Genomic DNA, 26681 nt, shown 5'->3' with positions numbered 1-26681 from the left:
ACTATATTTTTCTCCATTTTATAGCAGTTATTATGTGTTCTGGTTGAATTAAAAGGACTTTCCATTAATAAACGTATATGTATTGAATGAGCATTGTATTGTGCACAGGCTAATATTTTAGATGGTGAAAAATCAATACAGTACCTCTTACATGTGAAGGACAAAAATGTGAGGGCTGAAGCCGGAAAATAAGGGGAGGCTAATGTGTCGTTTCACTGATGGATGGAGCCATCAGCGGATGGCAACAACCTTGGTGCGTTGAGCTGACGGATGCTACAGGGCCGTAGCCTAAGTGTTCATTGCATTGTTATGAACACTACTTTTCAGGGCGGCATCTATGGATTTTATGGTGGCAAACTAGATAGTGTTGCAATATATTGTTTACCTCAGTTTGAAATGATAAAGAAGTCTCGAGGTCAAGAATTGTCTGCTTTATAGAGACACAGCATGGTGGATTACTTGAGTCCTGGGTAATCTGTGTAGAACACTTTTGTAAGTACAACACATAAAGGAAACACATGTATATAACTTCACACATGTTGTATATTCACCTTATTTTCCACGACAACAAGGGCGGCGCCATTGCGCTCATTTTGTCAACGTACTTCCGACTGCATATGATGAGCAGCTGAGGCAGTGGCTGAAGGAGACGCGTTAAACTTAAAAAGCTCACTCAAGCGCCTTTATGTTTGTTTCTTACCAATTTTAACGGACGGGAAGCCGACTGAGGAACACCCTTATCCCAAGTAATGGTTCGACTACGATGTTCCGGTAACTTTAAACCACGCTGGGTGTTGAAAACGTGATCAGTTTCAGGTAAGCTATCTTAGCTAAATGTGCTCTTTCGCCTAACGTTAGATTTCTGATGTCCGTTCTACGAATAAACTTAAGATCAGTAACGTTAGTTTATAAAATGCAATTATTTTGAATGATTTTCATTGCCCACCTATATTTTTATATTTAAGATAAGACAACAGTATATTATAGGACATTACATTCTTACAGTAGCTCACGTGATTCATACAAGTTACCGAGATTTCAGATGCTAGAAGGTCAGTTCATTTCTCATTCAAATGATGATATTAAACGACATATTATTTAACACTGAAGTTAAAGGTTGTGTGTATAACGTTACTGTCTCTTTTTAATGCATCTCTCTCTCACACACTGTTCTGTTTAAGTATGGATGTCATTTATATATTAATTCTCATGATGCAAGTTTCTTTTAAATACTAACATAAAAATGTTTATGGTTATATTATTTTCACAGATGCATTGATGTGTAGTGATCCAATGGACAACTGTGAGGATGATATACAATCAACGTGTTCCTAAACTGTGATGCAGAAACACAATGGGAGGATCCATCTGTCTCTGACCACAACTACACTTTAAAATCACAACTCAACCTGAAGCAACATACATCTGATATGGGAAAACAAACTTGCGGTTTCCCGGACAGGGCTTATGCTGGTCCCAGGCTAAAATGCATATTTGAGCTACAATAATTTAAAAACACCTTGTACTGACATACCTCAACATATATGAGTGCCATTGTTTTGTCACAAGATTTGGTTTGTTTGTAAAAACTAAAATTTCCTAATATAATTAAGGCATAGTCCTGTAAACCCCGTCCGAGAAACTGCTTCAATGTGTTGAGCTGGCACAAATGTACATATCTCTGCTGAGAAACAACCATCTTTGTCAGCTTTACACAGGGTTGATGTTGCATGCATTACACAGTCGCCAAGCACTTTACTAGTACATACACCAACAGCTTCCAGATAAACACTTGGGATCAGCACCTGATGACTCTGATAAAGCTGCGTCTTAATTCATTGCAGGGTGGTCTTGCTGAAAAGTTAGTTGTTTCTTAGTCCATAGTTATTTTTATAAACCTTTACAATGTGACCTGATTTTACCTGTTGTAAAGTTACATTAAACCTTCATACAGTATGTGATCAGATGTCATGCAGTTATATTACACCTTTACAATATGATCAGATATTGTGCCGTTATATTAAACATTTACAATGTGATCAGATGTTACCTGTCATGCATTTATTTTAAATCTTTACAATGTGATCAGATGTTACCTGTCATGTAGTTATATAAACCTTTACAGTGTGATCAGATATTATCTGTAAGGAATTTCTTAAACCATATGTGAGCTTTGTAAATTCCACTTAAAATGATTTAAGTCTCCTGATTTGAAGGAATAAGTGTTGGCAAGTTTGCAAATGAATTCTATCATGGTACATTACCACATAAAAACAAAATAGTTATTTGACTGGCTAAGATGCACATTTGCTTTAAAAAAGACGAAATCACTGTGTAAATATTGGTAGACATAAGTACTTTAATAATTTTCAATGCTGCTCCTTCTGACACGACGAGGTAATTAAATATGTCCAATAGGTTACTTGCCGCGGCTGCTTCATATCGTCTAACCACGAGACGATTGCTGGGACAATATAAGACTATCCGTGCGTCGTATGAAGTTTTCTCCGTGCTCCTAATTTAAAACATTTACAGCAGGTGCGATATTTGTCATTTTGCTAAAGTTTTAGTGAACTACAAACAATCTTCTAACCACCAAACTAGCTACCGAATGCACTGTGCCATATTAGCAGCGGAAGTCGGTTGACAAAATGCGGAAGAGCGAAGAATTGAAAAGGGGCGTGGCGGAATAAGGTGAATAGTAGTAGATGATTGTATCTAAGGTGATACCTCATTGGAAGTCTTGTACGCCTGTATAAAAATATGTTGAATACTATATGTACTATATGTATATAGTATATTGTAGTAATCATAGTATAATATAGTAATTATAGTTACTATAATATAGTATAGTACTATTATACTATAGTATTAGGACTATAGTAAATATAGTAAAGTATACTGTAGTAAGGTAAAAAAAAACTACAATTTTACTACAGTTTACTATAGCAAATACTATAGTGTACTACAGTATTTTTATGGTTGATTGTTGTAATAAATACAATCGATTTTTTATTTTACAAAACCGTCAAACAAATGCACACACGTATCTGCAAAAACTTTATACTTTAGCTTGTAATGGCGACAGATTCTGCTTGATGGATATCGCATTGATAAGATTGAGATTAGGTTTATCAGCAACCAATGAGAGAGCGGCATGCAGAGTGGGGGTTGATGGGGGCGGAGTTTCGGCGCAGCTGCTTGACACTCGTCAAGAATTGCGGTGTGGGATAGCCTGGGAAGTGTGTGAAGATCTGAGTTGCCCTGTCGAAGAGTGCTTTTGTTTTTAAAGAGAAATTCCCCACAAGTGTGCGGTTGGATCGACACAAGATGCTTAAGACATTACTTTGAATCCGCGTCTTCGCAGGGTCTGGAAACACTGGAGCAAGTTCTTTTCTCTGCACCAGGATTATTCACAAGATTCAGATCTATCATCGATCCGGACGGTTGTGTGTCTACAGTACATGTACGTCGAAACATCGGTCTTTTAGCGAATATTTTTAAGAATACGCTTCGGTTTGGGCGTGGAGGTAATTGAGACGATCTCGAGCTTTTGTAAACATTTGCTTTAAACAGTTTTTTTGGGTTGTCCTCGTAACGTTAAGCGCGCGGGATAGCGCAGTTAAACATCGATCTAATGTTAACGTCCAATACAAAGCTGCAATTATAACGGCACGCCAGTCGTAGTATCGCAACAACTGGAGCAGGATTTTAATATCTGAAGAATGTAGTTCATTCCCCGTGGACAGCACGAGTTTCTGCTGAACTGACTCATGAATGCACAGCATAACACAATTGTATGCACGCGTTTGTACTAAATCGCATTTCTTTGCATAAAGACGCTTCTTGGTGTTGTTGTGATACGGGAATTTACATTTCGACGTAAAGTTCGCAAGTTCTGTTAGTTATTATTCCTACTTACAGTCTTTTGCTGAAGAAACACAACACACTTTAGGAAGGAGGCGTTCACTTTTGGAGGATATTTGTTTTTCCCATGATGTACGAGAGTGTGGACGTTGTTGGACTGACTCCTAGTCCGAGCCAGTTTTTGAGCATGGATTACTACCACCAGAACCGCGGCTGTTTGATCCCGGATAAAGGCCTCGTGTCGGGAGCGGCGCGGGGCTTCAGGAACCCACATTGGAGCGGCTCAAATCACTGTAGGTGGCTTTTTTGTTTTCTCCAAAAATCTCTAGCTTTAACACAGTCTCTGGTTTAACATTATGCGGACAATTTGAGTTAAGTCCCTCACCCGACGACTAAACATTTGGGGGTCAGAGGGGCTCTTACAGGGGCAACGACTGATATGAGTGTGGCTTTTTTACAGCATGTACATGTAGGCCGTGTCTCGAAATCTGGTGCGCTAACTACCTAGATAACACATTATGTTGCTTTATAGACGCATTATTTGAGCACTCACGTGAAGAGATTATGACTATAGTTGGAGCACTACCATTAAAGAACCTCAATGTTTATATTCGTGACTGTTACAGGTTTTGTTTGGAGCGGGTTCTTCTGTACGGTTTCCAGTGAACTCATTGAACTCGCGTTTATTACTGTCTGGTAACTCGGTTAAAACATTTTATTGTAGTATATTAATGCCCTCTCAGGGCAGAGTTGTTAATAATTGATGAGACATTTAAAAGCTGGCTTCACTCCATTTGTCGATGCCTACCAAACATGATGTTAGTTATATATTGTTTGTGTCTTTAAGTTAATTATTGGATATTTGTACTTGTATGTAACACATCTAGTGCAAGTTAAACATATCCAAATAATAATTTTAAAATGAAAAATGTTTGAAACCCTTTAAACAATCGTTAAAACGCCTGATAATGTTGTGTTTGCTGACGTCGTCTGCAGCGTATGTTATGTGTTTGCAACAGGGGCGTGACATTTCGGGGGGCCGTGGTCTGTCTAGAAACATGGTCTCCAGTCATTGTTAGGCCATGTCAACATTGCTAATCTTGTGTAAGCCTGTTTGAGGGATGATTTGTTCTGCAGCTTAGCATGCTTTTCTTATGGAGAACAGTCCTACAAGACATTATTTATGCTTTTTGAGAAGGGCATGAAGAGAAATGAGACACAGAGATGATGTGTTCAAAGTCCATATTCGGGGCTGTACAGAAACAAAGTCTAAATGAAGTCAAATTTCTAGTAGATGTGCTGGAATCCTGTAGAAACCTCAACAATGCATGTTAAGGTGTTATACGGATGTAATTGTGTAGTTATTCCTTTGGAAAGACCCGGTTGTGCTGTTTTTGTCTGTAAAGCATGTTTCTGCAGTAGTAACTGCTCTCGTCTCGAGGTGAATTGTGTGGGTCAGAAGTAACCATATGCCTATCTAGGGCTTTTCATACAACCCATCATAGTTTCCACTTGGCAAAGTAAATCAGTGGTAACTGCACAAAGAGCTGAAAAGGCTCGAGAGAGCCATGTGAAGTGCTATGAGTTGCCGCATTGCTCTTTCAGATAATCCCCAGAATAATTAAAGCCAGACAGCCGCTTATTGTTGACCACGTTCGGTTTCTTGCGTAAGAACGTGAGAGTTTGAATAATTGATGTTTTCGGGATACTCAAGTCTTATTTTATACTTTATACCGAAGTGTGCCTTGTGATTGCTTGTTTAGCGGCCTTCAAACCCCAACACCTTCAGGACTTTAAGGAGCGTTTTAAGCCCTCTGCCTGCCTGACCTCTAGGCCTTGCTGCCTCTGCACAGCAAGAGGCTCCAGCGCTTGGTTTCTGAGGAGGCATCCATCACAGAGTGTTTGAAAAGCTCTTCATCATTCTGAAGGCTTCTTGGGACCAGCAGTCTGATCTTTCTGCTTCCCTTCCCCCAATTGAAGACTGCTAACTTTCTATTTATCTCCTTATGACATTCCAGTATAGCATTTTTGTTTTTACTTGATGATCAGCTCTGCATTAAAGATAGCAGGAAGCGCAAGAGCTGTGTGATGTAACTGATAGAGATTCTGCTGTAACACACTTATATGCACGTTTATATGCATGCATTTAGCAGACGCTTTTATTGTAAATTTATCTCGATGAGACCTTTATTACAAGATCAACTTGTGGCAGAGAGTTAAACTATGTTTCAAACATATATGTGCCTGCATGTGCGGTGCTCTAAAGCAGCGGAACCTGCAGCTGCGAGCCAGCGTTCTTAAACAGAGACCTCATTAGTTCCAAAATCAAAAAAAAAAAAAAGATTCATGTTTAACATTAAATTAAACAAAAAACATAATACTTAGATCTGAAAGGTTTTGTCAAAATGTAACTCAAAATTATTCAAGCCAGAAGAAAGTGCAAGATATTAGCCTTCTTAACATTAGGCTATAACAAATTAGGCTACTTAAAGCCTCGTGAAAAATAACTAACTTTAGTAACTCGCATAAAACTTCTGCACCAGTCTACTGATTTTTTTTTGAGAAATAAAAGCATGTTTTGGGGTCAGACGCGACCGCAACCCATGGTGACCGTCAGTCCAGCCGCCGCCGAAAACACCCGCTCCGAGGAGACTGACTGGGATGCACAGGTACCTCAGCGCTAACTTGGCTTATTCCGCATACAGAGTATGTGTGAAACAGCGTGCGTTTTGTGAGCCCCATTCACCATTGTTTAATTATACTAACATAGTCTTTTAGTTTTTATTTGTTGTAAAACAACAGTAGACACAAATTAACTATGGTCTCCAACTCCACAATATATCATAACCATGGTATTTGTAGTAAAATTGCGGAAATACAAATCGTTTTTAATCTGCAAAAAAAAAAAAAAAACATTTTCACAATGATAAAATCATGGCTACTTTTCCTAAGGTAGTAATTACAAAATTATATATGTTTGAAAGACGGAGATGCGCACCTGCCATCTATTACATAACAGAGAACGTGCTCAAGTAATATGGAATAATATGTGCATCTTTGAATAACTGTAAGTATAAATTTCTTTTAAATATATTTTTGTCATATAAAGTTTTGAGACATGGCCTAATAATGCTTTTTTCACTTTTATTGCTCATTTAGACTTATTGTGCGGGTAACAGCGTTTTTGACGCATTTACCTCAGAGATTATTTTAGCAATATTGCTTTTTTTCCGGTAATAATAATACAATTTATATTTCAATCCTGTTTCATTGTCTGTTTATTCATTTCATTATGCTGTTATGTTAATGTGAGGATATTTATTTGCCATATGAAACGTGCTGTTATATGAATACTTTTGTATAATATTCAAATATATGCGGAATAATGTGTGCATCTTTGAATAACTGCAGGTATACAGTTGCTTATTTTTGTCATAAAGTTTTGAGAAATAATAATATTGTGAGGATTTATTTCCATAAGAGACGCTTTTTGTCGTTGAATACTCTCGTTTATTATTTGGAAATCATATACATACATAGTAGGAAATATATAATGTGGAAGGGTAGACTTGCAAAGGTACTCTGCTTATTTTTTTTATGATATATGTGGAGATAAATAAAGCATTGCAAAACTGCTGATTTGATCCATTCAGATCCTGACCACCAGGCTAGAGATTTTAAACATCCTTAATCCACACTTACTAGTCTGTCAAATAATATCTAAAATATATTATTTTGTGAAAAAAAAAATGATGCTTTGTTCTACTGTTTATGCGGAAAAGTGTTCACAGAAAGTGTCAATCACATGAATGTTTTATATGCAGAATAAGCGGTCAGCAGCGCACAGCAACGGGTGCTTGACGGATTCGCCGCACACATACGCAAACGCACTGCATACGGAGTATTTGTGAAACAGGAGTTAGATAAAAAAAATGCATTCGATTAATTGATAACAAATTAACGGGATCGACGAAATTCTTAACAATCAATTATCGATCGTCGATTAATTATGCCCATCCCTAGTTTTCAGTGTTTGTGCATAATGTAGTATTCAATTGATGTAGGCTTACAGCTTGTATAGTATGCTTTACAAGTCTTTTATATTTATATATAATGTATGTCCAATCATGTCCATTTGACGATCTTGGGAATAAAAAGCATTTTTTACACTGATTCCAAGCTTATTATTTATGATTAAACACATATTTAGGTTTGCATCAATCCAGTTTTAAATGAAATTAGACAATTATTAAAAGAAGTATATTGATTAAAAAGATATTTTACATAAAAGTGCTTAATTCACTAGTGATATATTATAAATGATCAAATAGCCATTAAAATATATATTGTGAGGTATGCTATTATACTATTATAAAATTTTATAAAATCACTTACTCTCTCAATATATCTAATGCTTTAATATCATGCCTTGATTTAAGAATACTGCAATGTGTGTCACTGTCACATTATACAGCAAATCTGTAGTATCATTTACAGGATCACAGAGAATCGTCTTTGGCATTACCGGCGTCTTATGAGTCTCACGTGGAGCTGCAGTGTGGAAGCGCTAACTAAGGAAAGGCATGTGGCGTTTTATTGTTTCCCATGAACTGAGCAGTGCCGGCGGGAGCAATAGCCCAGCCCTGCTGCTGCAGTCGGGAAGGGATGAAGAATAGGGAAAAAATAAGGGCGAATTATTAGAGTTTGCAAAAGAAATGGTGAAAGAACGGCCGCGTCCGCTGGTAAACCGAGGCTTGCTGGAGGATTAGGGTTTGCCTGACCTCCAGACAGCATGGCAAGCCTGCTGTTGAACACAGACATGGGGATCAGCTAGTTTGCATTTTGCAAGCAGCCCTTGTTGGCAAGAGTAGCGCTTGTGTTGCTGTGGTTTTGGCTGGCTGACCGAGTGTTTATTTCTCTTAGCCTTAAATACAGGGCAGGAATCGCAGTAGATACTGGGGTTGCTGGCACTCTTGCGGCACACATCCAGGTGGATCAGCAGTGCTCCCCCCTACATCTGTGCTGTGAGGGGATACAACGATGTGACCAGCTGGTGGTGGCTGTGGCCTAAAGCACAACAGTTAAAATGCTGTTTATACCTAAGGCAATGCGCAACACCAAACCCAAAATAAAGTTTAGTGTTTTGAAGTCCTAGTAGTCATGTGGGATGAATATTACAGATGATATAATGCCTGATCAGAATCTGAAGGAGAACTAGGCCCTCACTCTGTTATCTTACAGACTGACTCCAGAATTCCCAAGTGCAGGCTTTTTTCTCCGTGATGAAGTGGTAAGTTTATTACGGATGGAGGAGAGGAGATGAACTGAATTTATTTAGTGATAAAAGACGATGACCCTTGGCAGGTTAATGGTTTATGTTTATAATACTGTATGCCTGACATGCACACAACATTCGTCTAGTGCAGGGGTCTCCAACCTTTTTTCATTGGAGAGCTACTTTCTAAAAAATAAAAGTGGTCGAGAGCTACTTGTGTCACGTTATACCTAAATTAGTGAGTTAATAGACAGTCTTTTAACTCACTGTGATTTGAACTCTTTTTTTTAAGTTGCCAGCCAGTGCCAGCATTTTTTCCTACTTTTCACAAAATTGTATTTCCTTCCAGAAAATGCCTTTCTTTAAACATAAACATAAGATACATCAAATAAAAGAACAGATCCTTTTAAACAACAACAACAAAAACTTTCCTGTTGTCTTTATTTATACTTTTTATCACCTCTTATACGGGTAGGATTTGTCCAAAAATACCACATTTTGAATAAAAAATAAATTATTAAAGATCAGATATAGAAAGATGATCCAAACATAGAGTATTTACTGATTTGGATTCATAATAGGGATGTGCATGTATGTCACACGTTTGGCTCTCTGGTATCTCTTGACATTTGATGTTTAAATATGAGATGATAACCCATTGAACTTGTGACGACGACTTTATTTTCATTTTATCAAAAATGAATCCGAAAATGACAGCATCCATTTTTACCATAGTAACTCGAGATGTGCGCGGATCGTCCGGTTGCTGCGGCGCGGGCTTCACAGCGTTGCGCGGATCGTCCGGTTACTGCGGCGCGGGCTTCACAGCGTTGGGCGGATCGTCCGGTTGCCGCGGCGCGGGCTTCACAGCGTTGCGCAGATCGTCCGGTTGCCGCGGCGCGGGCTTCACAGCGTTGCGCGGATCGTCCGGTTGCCGCACTGCGGGCTTCACAGCGTTGCGCGGATCGTCCGGTTGCCGCGCCGCGGGCTTCACAGCGTTGCGCGGGTGCGCGATCTTATTTGTTTGTTTTTGAATCATACATGTTAAATTACTGATGTCATATGATACGCCGGTCTACACAGCTCAACGCAACGTCAAACACGTACCCAGTCTTTACCACCACAGGCGCTTGTAACACTAACCAGACATCCAAAAGCGCCATAACCACAGAAAATAAAAAATAAATAAATAAACCCACGAGCGAGCTACCTGCAATTAAGAGGCGAGCTACCAGTAGCTCGCGAGCGACGTGTTGGAGACCCCTGGTCTAGTGTCTTAAAGGTTCAGATCAGAGAGACAACTTTTACCCGAAGGCTTAACATTAGCCGAGCTGCTTTATAATCATGGCAGGGAAAGAACAGTGAAGTTTGTACCTGCACGAGGCCATAGGGCAAGATTTTGCAACACATGGCGCCCTTCCAAATCAGATGTGCAGCCCTCCAGCTGTAATGGCTGTTGCTTACTTTAATGTACCGCCTTACAGCCACATTTCATGTATTAGATCTTAGTGCCATCAGGTTATGCTGGATTTTTTGTGTGATCCTACACACAAGAGTGTCAGCAAGGACCAGGTTAGCGAGTTCAGTGTCTGTGCAAATAGCGAGCTTGTTTGTTGCGGGTTTAGTCTAAACGTAATCTATATGCAAGGTCAATCACGTGGTAGTTTGTTCTGAGCTAACATTTGATCATTCGTAGTCATCATCTCCAGGTTCGAGCTTTCTTTCTCTCTACTTACTCTCTTTTTGAACTTTAATCAGTTTGAGGAAACACGGCTGGAGTTGGAAACTCTATTTATATTGCACTAAGGCGGATTTAGAGGGCGCCATGCCCAAACACGTTGACAGATTTTGGGCTAAGGTTAAAGCCTTCTAAAGCCATCCTCCCAGGCCCCTGTACTTCAGATGCTCTTAGACTCTGGAGTGATTATCTTGATTACAGATGGATGGCCATACATATGTTTTACTTCCAAACGCACCATACACCAGCGATAGTACATACAAAAGACAAGGTACACATACTATGAGAATAAGTGTTGAAAAAGTGCTATTGAGCCGTTACGCTGGCAGTAGTTGCGCGTAATGCATATGAAACTAAACCAGTAAAAAGCAGGAAATTCTGTTTTAAAGTTGTAAGCCGTCTGGTCGGAGATAAATGTCGTCCAGCTGTGCATGATCACTTTCAAAAGACTGCGCACGACCCATTGTGGTGTTTCCTGACAGCCAATGACATCAAGTGAATTCCTGAGGGCCGGATTTCGACGCAGAAAAAAGAATTTGTGGATGAGGTACTTAAAAACTCAGACGGGGGGTGAAGGGCGTCTCTTATATTGCACGCCATAAAATGTCAAGGAAAAGAGGGCAGAAAGAGAAACCAAGACCAGCTATAAACACAGGCAATAAAAATAAGGGAAGCCTGGGGGCTGAAACCTGCTCTGGCGAGGGGCCCGTTGGGAGGGGGTTTGGCGCGTATCAGAGGGCCATTGGGCTGTGGGACGTAAAAGGAAGAAGGTCAACTAGGATGGTTTTCAGCTTGTCTGTAATGTCCAGCAGGTTTTTGTCAAAAGAGAGCGTCTAGGGCAATTGTCCAAGCTCCCTGTGGGAACGTCTGGGATGGCCTTTCTCTTTTGCTTACTTTGACATAGCAGCATTGTGATATTCTCGTTTTGTATCATAATGAGTTTTGTTTTATGGACTTTCCTAATGTGATGGCAGGATGAAATAATGGCTTTGTGTGCACAGCTCATCAGTACTGCGTTTTCTTTCTCCCTCCTGGTAAAAAGTCAGAAGTGTATTAAACATCATTGTGGCTGAAATATTTCTCTACAGAGGGTACGAAACGAATGGCTTTGTCTTGCAGAGACTGCGTTTTCCATACTCGCTAGATGTTAATTATCAGAATGAATTCTGTAGGGCGCCACAAATGAACAGCATGGTTTAATGAGGCGAGTGCACTTAATAGATAATAGAGTTGTGGCAATGGCTTCTACTCATCCTGTGACTATCTTCATCTTCGTGAGGGGGAAATAACTCCTGGCGTCTGATGGCCTTTTGCTCGAAGCTTTAAATCACTTGACAAAAACATGAAGACGTGATAAAGCTGCCACTTAGTAGTCATTCTCTCACAGTAATTAAAGGAAAAATCACCCAAAAATGAAAATTAATTTTCCACCCAGTATGACTATTGTGATTCCCTTCCATTGGACACAAAAGGAATATTAAAGAATATCTTTGCCTCTCTGTCTTCCGTACGATGACAATTAATAAATTATGCTTTTTATGGATTCAGGAAACTTCTAAGAATATATCACACGAATCATACAACTGCTTTTATGATGCTTTTATAGTGCTTTTGCATCACATTGAGGCTTGAATGCTCTAGTCCTTATTTACACTGTATGAATAAACGCACATAATTCCCTAAGATACAAATTGTGTTCCATAATTAGCAAGAATGTCTTGCGTGTTTGTAACAATGTGAGGATAATTTAAGTACTTTTTGGAGAAAAAGCTTTCACTATAAAAGACCAGTCTTATGGCGTTCAGACCAAAATAAAGGCTTACTGAGTCATGCACCAATAGTACTGTGTATCTGTTTTAATACTCTTGTGTGAGGTGTGTGTTTGACTTTCTGTCGAGATGAAGGGCTAGTTACAGCAGTTATAGGGTCGAACTGCAATAAAAACACTGTTAACGGATCCTTGACAACCAGTCAAACCAAACAACTCTCTAATCCCACCTCTACAGAATCTGACATTTGACCTAGTTTGATTTTTCTTTACCTGCTGCTTTGCTTCCCTGCCCTTTATCAGCTTTTCTCTATCTGTCTTATTTATTATCTCTATGGTCCAAAACTTTTGTTTACAATGTTGCAACACTAACCATGGAGTCCTTGGTCTGCATTTACTCTCCTTTCTGACATAGATCCACTTAGGGTGCACCCACACTATCCAAACCGTGACCCAGCGCTATTGTCTCCCCTCCCTACTCCCCCAGAAGCACGCACTCAAACTATACTTTTATCGATCTGAGCTTGGGCGCGCTTGCATCATTAGTATGTGATTGTTTTGAAGAAAGCAGGAAGTAAATCTGTCACGTGTACAGCTCAGACATTCACGTAACCCGGCTGCGCAAAGGTTTTTACGAAGGCAGATGAAGGTGAGTGGTCGCGCAATTGACGCATCTCATTTTTAATCTCGCTCTGTCGCGATTTGCCATCACATTACGCGTTCCGCTCCTGAGCCCAAGTAAACCGTGCCGAGCCCACCTCCACAAGCCGGCCAGGGTGCGATTAACCGTGGTTTGGTTTGGCTAGTGTGAGTGCGCCCTTAGACATATGCAAGTAATGGCACCGTACAAACGGCTCTCAGCTTTATATGCAGTGACAGAAAAGTACTTAACTAGTTTTAACAATCACTGAGACTTCCTCAACCTCTTATTTGAAGTCCGCCTCTCCACATGTTCACTGAGGCATGTGCTGTTGCGGATGAATGTAGGTCGTGGCTATTAGTGGAGGATCAGGGGTTTCCTCAGCAATAGCTGGGCTGGCCTCATAGCTGGGCCTATTGTACGTCCATGTTATTCTAAGCATGCCAGTCATCACGTGAACCGTTCTCCTGTTTTAGAGCTTACTTAAAGCCTGCTGTAGGTTCGGTTTTAAAGCACACTGCGCAATGGGATGTTTTAAAATCGGTAGGGGGTCTGGAGAGTTGTCTCTAAAAGCTATTTAAGGGTAAACTAGAAGTCTTTTGGGTCCTGATTTCTGTTTTTTTTCTAATGGGATCACACACACACACACACGCAGCTCCTTCCACACACATTTGTGTAAAGCATTAATCTCATTACTGACCTTGATCTAATTAAATCCTTTCCCTGTTTGGCCGTCTTTGTTTTGTTGGTGAGGAAAAGGCAAGTACGTCCTGAGAGCGCTGCCCGTCTCTTATGCCATAATAAGGCTCTTTGGGAAATGCTAATTTCGTCTGCACGTGCTGCACCGCACTTATTTGTTTGCTTTTAGGACTTTCCTTTTCCCTCCGCTGTCCAAGGAGCCCATAAAAATGTGGCTTAATTGGAAAATTGCTACCTCTTGGTTTTGACCACAAAGAGCCCTGGCAATCCCGTTAGCCTCACCCCGCTGTGTTTAGCAGCTGTGATGAAAGGGCGCTGTTTCCCTGTGCTGTTACACGCCACTGTGGGCTTTACTAACTGCACTGGATGTCAAATCAGCCGTTCACTGCTGTTTGGTGTAGTGTTTATATGTGATGGAGTGAATCTCTGAGGCTGGTTATGTGTAATAGCATCAAAATGAATGATTATAAGGTGCAATGAATGTTAAATAACATCTCTCATCAAACAGCTGCTTTTTTTAAATCTGGCTTGAACAGGACATGAAAAACATACACTTTTCAAATGTTACTTTTTATACATTTTGGATGAGGTCATTGTTTTGGAAATAAGTTCAAGATTTTTCAAATCAAGATTTAGCTAGGTTTTATTTTCTGCTTACCCAGTTGGATTATGATTTATATTTGCCCAGGCAATGTTTTATATTATTGGCCCCACCACAAAAAATTTTAAGCAACAATTGTATGTTTCATAATATATTTTGGTTTTCATGCAAAGAAATGCTACACTGCTTCACCATATAATTCATTCACTGGCGTCTGTCCACTGCACAAAGTGTGTTTTTGCGTTAAGGTATCTGGCGGTCTGAAAGCTCGAAAGGCATTTCAGACAGTAAAGGTTATAAAACACTTTGTTACCTGACAAACTGTACCGGTTTGTGGGCTTTTTCTGATTTCTTGCATGCTAAGTGTAAACAATAGCATCGGAGCATGATAGGTTTGCTTTTGTGTGTTAGCGTTTTCGCTAAGAGAGATTCTGTTGAGAAGTGTTAGGTGGATCATCTTTTTCCCAAATTTTTGCAAGATGAAATTTGACCTGTCAACAGTGTCTGACTGTTGCTAAGCCTTTTGTGCTTTGCTAGTCAGTTCTTTAAGTCTGGGAGACACACTGTTCTCAATGCAGCTCTTTTGATTTAATTCACAGTTCTTGAGAACTTTACGGTCTGCTCACAATCTCTTTCAGTCAATCTGAATGCTGCAGTGCTTGCAGATGAACATTGTTTCTATGTTTGAGGAAGTTCAGGCTGGGGTAACTAAAGGTTGAAATTAATAGTAGGACTTTGTGGGCCCTTTTATTTTGTGTTTTGTACACAAACATGCCATGTACTAATAAATTTAATGCACATTTCTGACTTGAAGGCTGTAAACTGGCAGATAGACACCATGATTTTCCTCAAGTCAGGTCTCCTGTGTGTTGTTAATGACTTACTGAGTTGCTGTCTATATAAAGCTATAAAGCACTATGTATTATAGTGGTGCCTTACAATTTGCCTAAATATGAAAATTCTTATTATATACTCACCTTCATGCAATCCCAGGTGTGTGTGACTTCCTTTCTTCAGTTGAAAATGAATAATTTTATAGTAAATATTATCTCATTAGCATCTAACATTGTTCTTAAATTGGCGAAACTCTAAAAAGCACATCCATCCGTCATTAAGTAATCCAAACGAATCTAATGGGTTAATACACGAAAACAATGATTTTTTTATGATGATGTTGCATATCGTGAATTCAAATAGGGTGTTGATTCTCATTGTTTTTATGTCTCATAAATAGCTGTCACAAGAACAAATTTTATCACTTTCAACTAAAGTGACTTTTGATAAAGTGACACTCAGTGACAAATGACATAAGAGAGGTGGAGATTATTGGAACGAGACACCATTCAAAGGGAGCAGGGACTGATCCAGGCCTATGACTCACCAACACTCTAGTGCAAAGTGACCTACATCATAGTCTCACATGAGTCTGTGATTTTCACCCCCCCACGCTTCCTCATTTTTCTCCACTGTCTCCATCTCTGTGCCCAGCAGCACTACCCTATTATCATAATGGTGTTGGTAATGATGGGTCCCTGATTCCATTTGTATTCACCCCCTTCACTGGGTTAACTTTGAATAACACAAAAAGAAACTGGGATCATTTTTTATTGAGTGTGCATCGGGTAAGTGTAGGGAAGCTTAATAGTTGTACCAGGATCTGCTTTCCCCCAGAGAACTACCGCCAACGCTGAGAGGTATGCAGCATTTTCCTTTCATGTTCTGCCCTATTTTCCTCTCTCACACATAACTCACATCTTAACTCATCTTTTCTCTAGTTTGTCTCACTTACACGCACCCACACACTCAAAGTATTTCACACCATAAGTTTTCTCAATCTATACCCACTAACATGATTGTCTCCCTATAAGTGGTGCTTGATGTAGAAAAATCGTGCGGAATATTACCTGAACTTATTGCGTTGGCCTCTGGTGAACTTAATCAGTATACAATAGTTTTAGTGTAAAGAGGTTATAACAATTTGGCCGCAAGTGCTTAATGTCTATTAGACCACCTCCCAGGGTATGGTTGCCAGGAATGCACCATTCTGATCTGGGATTGGTATAGAGGCCGATCTGGATCTTTATTTGCTGGATCAAGTATCGGACATGTGTACAATCAATGATCTTAAAAAGTCTCCGTAAGCTTTTGGATGGATGCGATACACTATGTGATGAGCACATGACACATTCTCTTGGTGTTTTAACAGTTATGAACTTTGTGAAGCGAGGATGCTTTAAGCACGTTATTCTGCACCCAGGAAGCACATAATTGTAGAATACAGGATGATTTAGGCGCATCAATCCTTGCCCTGGGATGTGCATAATTGTAAAGGACAGGTCAAGCGCATCATTCCTGAAAATAACCATCTGCACACTAAAGCCTTTTTACTGGGACAGTTTTGCACAAGAAAGGAAAATACTGTATATTTAGCCAATTTATGTGATCAAACACTCCCCTCTACACCTTTAACATTCTCTTGATTGTGTGTGTGTTCAAGAAAAGTACAGTAGTATTGGACCGGCCAGTATTGGGATCGGGCAGTTCCCGTTATTTGAAATCGGATCGGTAATGGAAAAGTGGTGTTGGTGCATTGTCTGAGTAACAGGACCAATCAAAATCTGTTACTATGCGTTACCAGTGTTGGTTGATGTGTCAAGCTAATAAAAGGACAAAATATTATAAAGCATCATGAAGTGTTTATGCAATATATTTGAAGTATTTTTAATATGCTCAATAGTTTTATGTGAACAACAAGCAGATATATAAAGATATTTCAATTCACTGAAACTCTGATGTGGTACTCGGGCAATACTTAGAATTATGGTATTGAAATTGGATCTTTAATGGAAAAAGTGGTATCGGTGTATATCTATTTTGTGCCACAGCTGCCATAAACCAAAACAATTTTTGTCAGTCTACTTAACAGTACATAAAATTCTAGCACTTTATTATTTAGATGTTTAATTATAGTTATAAGAATAGAAAAAGTATAATAGAAAATGTTTAATGGTTAAATTTTACACTTGAATTCATTTCTGACTTCTGAGAAGTTGAATGTGCCTTCTCAAATTTCAATTTGACATTCCTCACTGCTGTTCAACAACGCTCTGATAAGAAAAGAGTATGCAATGAAGCATTTCACAATGCTGAATGGTGTTGAGACAAATAGACAGGGGGTGTAATACATTTGTAAAGCATTGTCATGCACAGCATGGAAAAACTATTTCGAATGCAAACCAGAAGTTACCATGTGTGTGAAATGCAGGGCAAAGTCTCATAATGTAATAATGATATAAGGAGCATCAAAGTTTCATTTCAATTATTGATTTCACATTGATTTCAGTCTTTGACATGGCCTTACTTAGTTAAAAAGTTGGATAACAAGAGAACATTCTGTGAAAAATAACCATGTATGGTGTATAGGAGCAGTGCCCCAATATAGGGGTAAATGAGTAACCCTCACATTACCTGTTTTTTTATTTTTATTTATATAGCTGACAATTTTCAGTTCCTGAATTGCATACGTTTCTGTGCATGTGCTGTGTGCGTTATCAAGAGCAGTCACGACTAAGAGCAGGTCATGAAGTTCAGTTAACTGTCAGAAGGGAAACTGATGTATAAAAGCATCACCTCTCTCTATTGCCTCACTTCCTCTGACAGAACATCAATGCCAGCTGCTTGAACAGACTCCGATATGAAAACTCTCTTATTACTTTTCACTTACTTTTTTCCATTTAGTCCTCTTGGTGTGCCACAAAAACTGATACGATAACTGAAACGGTAAAAAAAAACTGTAGCTTTGTTGTAGGGCTGTACGATTCTTGCTAAAATGTGAATCACGGTTTTTCTCTAGGGGAAAGAAGAGATCACGATTCTCCCACCCGATTCTCATTTTTTAACAAAAACAATTATTGCACTCAAGTAAAAAAAATGTGCTACACAGGACTTTTACTTATAAGTAAGTGTCTTAAAAGTCTCTCTTCCTTATTTAAGACCCCTTAAAAGGAGTAACCTAAAATTTGTTAGATGTTAAACATAAACAATGTTGACATTAATAAATAAAAATAATTAGAATAGCACCTGTGCTAGGGATGGGCGATATGGCCTAAAATCCATATTGCGTTATACATTGCAGCCTCTTGCGATAGCGATATGTATTGCGATATAATAATTTCAATAGACTCGTTTCAGAACAGGTTATATAGACCCTTACAAAAGCCAAACTGCTAAAAAAGTAAGTAAAAGTAAACCGTTATGGCCAGATTAGTCTTGTTACCTCTCTTAGCTGGAACTTTTGCCTGACACACTCTACAGCAGGGGTGTCCAGACTTTTTTGTGTGGTGATCTACTTTTAAAATGATAAAGCCGACAAGATCTATCTGCTAAAAAACACAGTTAATTATTTTTATAACACTAAACACTTTAAATGCTTGTGGGGACTATACTGTCAGCTGACGCTTTTATCCATGTTTATTCGGCTGCAGCTTGTGGCTCTAAAGTTCGCGGGTAGATTGTGTCATTAACACGCATTATCGCGATAGTGCAATAGATTTAAAATCTCTATCGTATGCCAATTTTCTATCGTTTATATTGCATATCGTTTATATTGCCCATCCCTAACCTGTGCTTTTGTACACTCAAACTGGCCAACATTAAAACTTTAAAAACAAGAAACCTTTAAAACACTAAACAGTCAACATTTTAAGGCATCAGGGAGAAACGCAGGCATGTTAGTGTTCCCCTCGTGCTTAAAACCCTTTCTGATGGGAAACTTGTGGCAGTGATACAGAGGCCGTTTCTCAATCTAAAGGCTGCAGCCTCTGGAGGTTGCATTTCTTAGCTGCATAGCATACGTCATCGAAACTTATTCTGAAATAAGAATATTAACAATTATAAAGTTGACTCTTATTCTTAGTTAATCGTAAATAATAGTTTTATGTATGTTGACTTGCGAATGTAATGCTCAGTTAACTTAAATAACCCAGGCTTGATAATGTATGCAGCCTGCATATGCGACCTCATGAGGCTTCAGCCTTCGGATTCCTTGCCTTTTTTCAGAACCAGTACTGTTGCATTGTCACTCTCTCCATCGCTGCCAGGATTTTACCAGGAAACTATGCGTAGGGTAATATAAGAAGTCTCTCTTCTAGGAACCTCTGGGCATAATTAAACTTGATATATTAGCACAACGTTGATCTTTACAGAGCTACAGGTCAACCGAACATGCTCGACTCCTCTGAGATGCAACCGAGTCTGAGGTGGAAGCCGCGCTGGTGTTGTCAGCTCTGTGGCTTTCGGTGTTATTTTGGGGCATAGGAACCCGCAAACTTTCCCTTTTATAAGTGAGAGGGTTTTCTCCCAGATCAGTTCAGTGAGGGTCCAAGATGTTACATTTTTAATCATACCATGCATTATTGATTCGATGGAGTTTCGGAAGTTTGAGTCATTGTGGTGCATGAGTCGACAGAGGCATCATTTTGTCCATCCACCCGAGTGTCTACAGTCGAAAGAGCAGTTTGCATTGTCTCGAGTCTGTGTTGAGCTCTGTCCCTGTTATGGAAAATATGTCACTTGTATCAAAGCTCGGCAGCAGAAAGAGGTCAAATGGAGCTCTAGGGAATGAGTGAATGGCAAAAAGAGAGCGAGAGAGAGGGATTTGGTGAAATAGAAACTATAGCAGGGAGAATAATTGTGGGGGAGAGTTGAACTCTCTGACATCTATAACAGTCACACTTTTTGTAAGCTCTTATATTCATAAGTACAGGAAGTACGATGCCAGCCCATAGTTTTTCTTACTTCCTGTTCTCTCTTTATGTAAAAATAAACTCGAGCACCAGTGCTTCACACTTACAAACCAGATTGTTTAATATTTACATATATTGGGGCTCTTTTAAGGTATTCATTCATTTATATTTTTTTAGCAGCACAATTTGTGCATAAAAGAAAACTTACAGTATATAGGCCTAGGTGTTTTCCTCATAGGTGTTTGTTTTCATTAGTGTTGTTTATGTTGATCCCACTGATAGTAAAATCTAAAATAATTCAAACATAATAAAAAAAGAGGTTTTCTGAACAATTTCCTTGTCTTTCCTTGATACTCCAATGTTTCTGCATTGGGGTGCCCAGGATGCTTAAAGTAGTAGTATTTAATCTTAAACTAATAAATTACACTAGTTGTTTGGAGCTCCTCAGAGTCTTTTTTCAAATGGCCTTTTACAATTTATATATTTGCCAAATTATAAATTGACATTATAATTTTTTTGGATTTACCTTTATTACTGCATTAACATTTATGTTTTACATTTTACTAGGGCTGTGCAAAAAATTGCCTGCGATTCTCATGCGTGTTTCATCCGTAAAGCCGGTTCGGTGATTAGTATTAAATTGCCATCATCTGCTTTCAGATGGAGCAGCATTTATTACACAGACCCGTAGTTCGCATAGATTATCGGAGTCGATTTTCCTCGATTATGAACCCGATTTTGCTACAGCTCTGTATAGTAAATGCCGGTCCATCTAAAAGCAACTGATGGCGATTTAATAATAATTACCGAACCAGCTTTGCTGATGAAACGCGTATGAGAATCGCAGGTGATTTTTTTGCACAGCAAAAATGATGTAGGGACAAAATTCGCTCTGTAGAACAGTTTGTCAGTTAATGTAGAACTGACTAGGGATAATGTAGAAACATGACGGCGTCTTCCATGTAAGGGGACCCGCGATGTATGTAGATAAAATCATCTCATAAAAAATGCAGTTCATTTTGTAAGGTCTTTATACGTCACTGATAATATAGTTGTGTATATTATTTGCGTTTCTGTCAAAATATCCTTTTAAAAGTTAAGCAATGCACCTTAAAAATGTGAGCATTTGTGACCCATTCTGTGAAAACCCAGCTAAAGTCATTTTTGTGATTTAATGTTTTCTACATAAATCATACTACATAATGCAAAGCACCTTCAGTGAAAATTTAAGCATGGTATGTTTAAAACTAACTAAAAGCTATGAGTGAAATCACAAATTGAATGCTCCTAATCTCATGAAATCCAGTCTCAAGACAGGGTCACGTTTACATTTTATCTGTTCATTCATTGTCTTATCAATCCCAGTGATTTACCATGTCACCATTCCACAACTCAATACTATTGTTTCACACATGCCTCTCTCAACGCACGTCTCATTGTACTTTGCTGCATTTGCGTTTGAACCTATAGAGGGATGTCTGTTTGCGCGTGGACGTTTGTTGTATCTGTGCAGAGAAAGATAAGAACTCCACATCCTCATTTAACTCTTGCCTGTGCCAGTGTGAGTATTTTTAGCACAGGTTGTGCTTTTTCTGAACACAGGAAATAGACAAACTGTTGCCCACTGTCTTGGCAACATTGAAAGTGTAGTTTGATAGATGTGGGCCTTTGTTGTTTTTTTCCATGTACACAGTCTTCAAGAAAGTATAATAGAAACATGTGCTTCGAGTCAAAGATAAATAAATGCAATCAAAGATACATAAATGCAACTTACTTTGCAGCTGATACTGGAGCTTCGTATAGACGGTTTTATCAGACACACGTACGTTGGTACAGTTACGCATCTGGATGCAACTTAACATTTGGTCTCTGTTTGTTTAATGGTCTGGAACAAATACCTCTTTGAAAAAAATAACAAATGTTTTGGGTTTTTTAAAGACGAGGGGATACAGTGATCATGGATCAACGCTATGTCAAGGGAGGTTTGGCAGCCGATCTGTAGTTAACGTTGTATACATTAATTTTACACTGTAACATTAGCTCACTGTATTCTTTGATATGCTTTAGCTATGATTTTAGCTAAGGTGATATACTTGTTATTTTTTGCTTGTTACCAGAAATAAACCACACTAATCTGACTCTATTGTTATTGGTCCTTTGTGGAAGTTTACTGGAAAGTACATGTGTTCCACGAAAACCGTTTGTTTATGTTGTTACTGCTGAAACCGTCTATAGGTAAACCAGTTCTGTCAGCACAATTTCTTTCTGTCTGAGGACGACTCTCTACCAAAACATCCAAGACCACTTTATCAGTAGTGTTTGGAGGATACAGTGTTTATTTTGTGTTGTGTTGCATTGATATGGTGCAAAATGCAATTTAAAGCTTCCTTCAGGACCATTTTTGAAAACTAAGCTCTGAATGGGTGTGAGACAGATATCAGTGATATCTCAACAGTAATAACATTTACATAGACCGTCTATGTCTGCAAATCAACACCTATTAAATAAGTGTTATACTGTAAGGTAATTTACATGCGTATCAAAGGTAAAGTTGCATGCTGGCACATGGCGGTGTAATGGTATGTTTTGTACAGTGTTAGTAAACTTAAATTGGCTTATAGAAAGTGCTACATAATTCACACTTAAGTATTTTAAGAATAGCTCAGACTGCAGGCAGATACAAGATGCACCCGTATAGCAGCATGTTGCTTTTGCTTTCCTCATCTGTCGTTTTCTTCCACGCTGTGGCATTTGCGGGAGACACAGTTAAAAGGAGGATGGGGGTAGGGAAAGAGACGCATGAGGAAGCGTGACACCCGTGTGTGCACGTGTACATTAAGGTTTTGAAATATACTGGTGCCATCATCACCACCATACAGACGGTGATTTATGCGGGTGTATTCACACTTGGGAACGTCGACGAAGCCATGACGAGAATTTCAACTATTCAGAATGCACTCCGTACGTGAAGTCATTCCTTGTTTTACGCCCTTGACACGCTGAGTGTCCAGACAAGCTCTAGTTGTGGGCGTCCCTCATGATTCACGTTACGCTGTTTGAATCGCACCCGGTGCTGCATACAGTGATTTCATAAGCTTTCAGTCGTGGCAGGACTTTGACAGCACGGTGCGGCTCGGACACCCCCTACACTCCATAAGAGCCCGTGGTTACTCCCTCCACGCTGTCATGACTTTATTAATTAAGGCTTCCACTGTTCCCAGGCGGTAGCAGCTGAAACTGGGAAGAATCTTTATATATAAATAATCTGAAACACAACATATTTGTCAGTCAAGTCGACCATTCGCTCAGACAATAGTTGCTAAAAGTTGCTTTTTATCAGATTAGCCTAAAGACCTGTATAACAAAATGTTAAAAGGGCTTAATTACAATACATTTCTCAATCTGTTTCTCTTTTTTTTTGTAGCTGTGGATACGCAGAGCACAAGCTCAGAGGAGATAGTACCCAGCCCTCCATCGCCACCGCCTCCTCCACGGGTCTATAAGCCGTGCTTCGTCTGCCAGGACAAGTCCTCTGGCTACCACTATGGAGTTAGCGCATGCGAAGGCTGCAAGGTAAAAATCCAACCTGATTTATTCTCATAAACAGTGGTTTCGAAAAGAAATGTTTACCAAGCATGCTCTTTTGTTGGGTATTTTTTATATACATATATGATGGACCGCTCCAAGTGACCCTTACCCTTTCATATCAATTAGGTCCTTTTAGTCTTCATTCCAAAACAATATATATATATAGTTTGACACTGTTTGTCCGTGAGAAATGTGCAATTTTGCCTCTTCTGGTTACCTCCGGTACTGCATTACATAAAAAGCACCCATTGGCTCATCAGTGAACTTCAGCTTTTCATCTCTGTGCTCTTTAATATTTGAACGCCCTATCCAATACGTGATGTACACGGTGTCTCCCAGAGAAAGGGATACACAGGGGTTTGGAGTTCAGCTATGATAGTTACAAAGCCCAGTTATCTGAAAGCAGCCGCAGGGAAGCGTGGGTAGAGTTGTGTACACGCAGCGGTTCTCAGCGAGAAATAAACATGACTTCATTAAATTTGCATGTGGGTGCTATCTTCTCTTTCTCTTTGCCTTAGAGGACATGTCTCTTTTTGCAAAAAAACTCCTTCCCCCAACCCTATTAACATATCCATAAAAATGTGGTTAGAGAGGTTGCTTTTTTGTCTAAATCATCAAAGAGTTGTTAAAAGGGTTTCATACTATATAATGCCAAGGCCCCACGAATATGATAAACCACTTAAATATTTATCAATTTATATGTAATTGGCTATACTTATATAATGCTAAATATTTAAACCTAAAGAGAATGTTTTCAATTCAATTGATGCAGTAAAAATGAACTTTAACAAAAAAATAAAGTGTCATAGCAGCTTTACAAGTATATACTGCCTGACAAACCCCAGTGAGTGAGATAAAAAAAACTGTAATAAGGAAAACACAGAAAGAAAGCAAAAAAATTATCAAATTTCTGGGGACCCCTAGAACCTCCTGGAGGGCCCACGGGACCCCAGTCTAACTCATTCCCCACCAGCCATTTTTTGAAAACTTGCCCGCCAGCATTTTTGTGATTTTCACAAGTTTCACAAAATGCCTTCCAGGAAAATTTTCTTCTAAAAAATATATAAACATACAAATATATCAAATGAAAGAACAGACCCTCTGCTTTCAAAAAAAAAAAAAAAAAAAGTTTCTTCCTATCTATATTTTTATCTCTGCTTATAAACTCATAAATATGGGTAATTTTCTTTAAAAAAATTTTTTTTTTGCAAAAAGCTGAAATAATTGCAATTTTTGTGAAGGAATTTTGTTAGAGATCAGATTTAAATTTTCAAAACATACACAGAGTTTAAAATTAGTTAATAACGTTTTGGCTTCAGTTTTTTATAAATTGGGCAAGTGGTGGGGAAAGGGTTAAAAACCGACAACTTTATTTTCGGAGCCCAAAAAATGTGTACATATCTGCATGTTCAAGTATTATTTTACATCTCCTTCTTGGCTGTTAAGCTCAAATAGCCATTATAGACACTACTGCTTAGTCACACCAAACAGACACACAACCTTATTTTGATCTCACTACACAAAAACACATAAACACACACGCAAACAGAGCCTGCACCCCCTATTTCAATATGCCTGGGGGTTTGAGCAATTGTCCAGGATTAATGGAGACACTAAAGGAGCTTAGTAGGTCTGCCAGTGTTAGGCACAAAGACCTCAAACCGTTTCCTTCCTGTCGTCCTCTTCATGCCTCTGCTCGCAGGATCTTCCTGACCGGTCAGTCCTGGGTCAATCGGAGGCACACAGAGGTCAGATGATGGCCAGTCAGAGACAATTGGACAGGATCACAGATCAGCCCAATCGTCCTTTACTCTAGTACCAAACTTTTTGTCATTTATAATTAGATTTTAGATATAAAAGCATTCCTGTTTTAAACTGCATATGTATAGTGTATTTTGTAACCAGTGGTTCTAGCTGAGGGATGTACCATATTGATATTAAAATGTAAAAGTCACGTCTCGTGCATGTGATGGTGGTCAAATGCACTTATGAATATAAATTTGACTAGCATGACCTCAGCCCATCACATCAGTATTTTAGTCTAGTTGCTTGCTCTCAGTATCCCTCAGTAATTCAGTTAAATTAACCAGCTGCCAGAACATTCTTCACACCTTGTGATGATATTGAGCTTCATTCCTGTGGCGTTCAGGCCCAACCAACAGCGGCATAGACATGAGAGAGTGGAGACGGCAGAGGAGAAGAGGCCTTTTGATTGTGGGCTGGTGTCATTTTTGTCATGGGTTTGTTATCAGTGAATCAGATGTAGAGGTGAGACGCAGTCGGATCTATGAAAGCTATGGATTTCATACTGCGAAGAGACATTTAACAGTTGTTGGGATTGTAAGAAAGTATTCTTGAGGATAGATGGATCGGACAGAATGAACGAGAAAGAGCGAGAGATGTGATGCATACCACAATGTAAAGCAGAAATCTTCCCTTTGAAAAAATATTGCTAGAGATTCCGACCTAATTCTTGTCTCTAGATGAACCATTTCATCTCCATCTACCGTATTGACCTCCTTCAACGACCTACAGAAGATCAGAGACTGCATGAATAAAACATGCTGGATGAATGAGAGCTCTTCTGTAGGCAGATCAAGCCCCTTTGGGCAGTGCATTAAAAAAGCCATTTCAGCCCAGCTAGACGAGCGCACGTTATGTCACACGTCTACCACGCTCACCTTTTCCTTTATTACTTTTTCATAGACGAGACCCTGTGTGAGAGGGACGTGCTCTTTCGGCGTTCAAGCTATGTCCTTGG

General features: G+C 39.1%; 1 protein-coding gene and 1 long non-coding RNA gene across 5 annotated transcripts in view; both read left to right on the top strand.

Annotated features, from left to right (window-relative positions):
- rarab (retinoic acid receptor, alpha b) overlaps positions 1-26681 on the top strand; it is a 104485-nt gene that overhangs the window by 67536 nt on the left and 10268 nt on the right. For 3 of the 4 annotated variants that reach the window (XM_065276966.2, XM_065276951.2, XM_065276959.2), the window contains one exon: positions 23757-23905. In XM_065276966.2, coding sequence (XP_065133038.1) covers positions 23757-23905 — 149 coding nt within the window. Of the gene's footprint in view, positions 1-3216; positions 4161-23756; positions 23906-26681 lie in introns of those variants that run through there. The other variant, XM_065276971.2, reaches the window with a different exon arrangement.
- On the top strand, positions 205-2133 carry LOC135768999 (uncharacterized). Its single transcript, XR_010542331.1, has 2 exons — positions 205-816; positions 1271-2133. It is a non-coding gene; the product is annotated as an uncharacterized lncRNA (long non-coding RNA).

This window comes from Paramisgurnus dabryanus, chromosome 3, assembly GCF_030506205.2.
Source record: "Paramisgurnus dabryanus chromosome 3, PD_genome_1.1, whole genome shotgun sequence".
Lineage (NCBI taxonomy): Eukaryota > Metazoa > Chordata > Actinopteri > Cypriniformes > Cobitidae > Paramisgurnus > Paramisgurnus dabryanus.
This window is presented reverse-complemented; position numbering and strand designations above follow the sequence as displayed.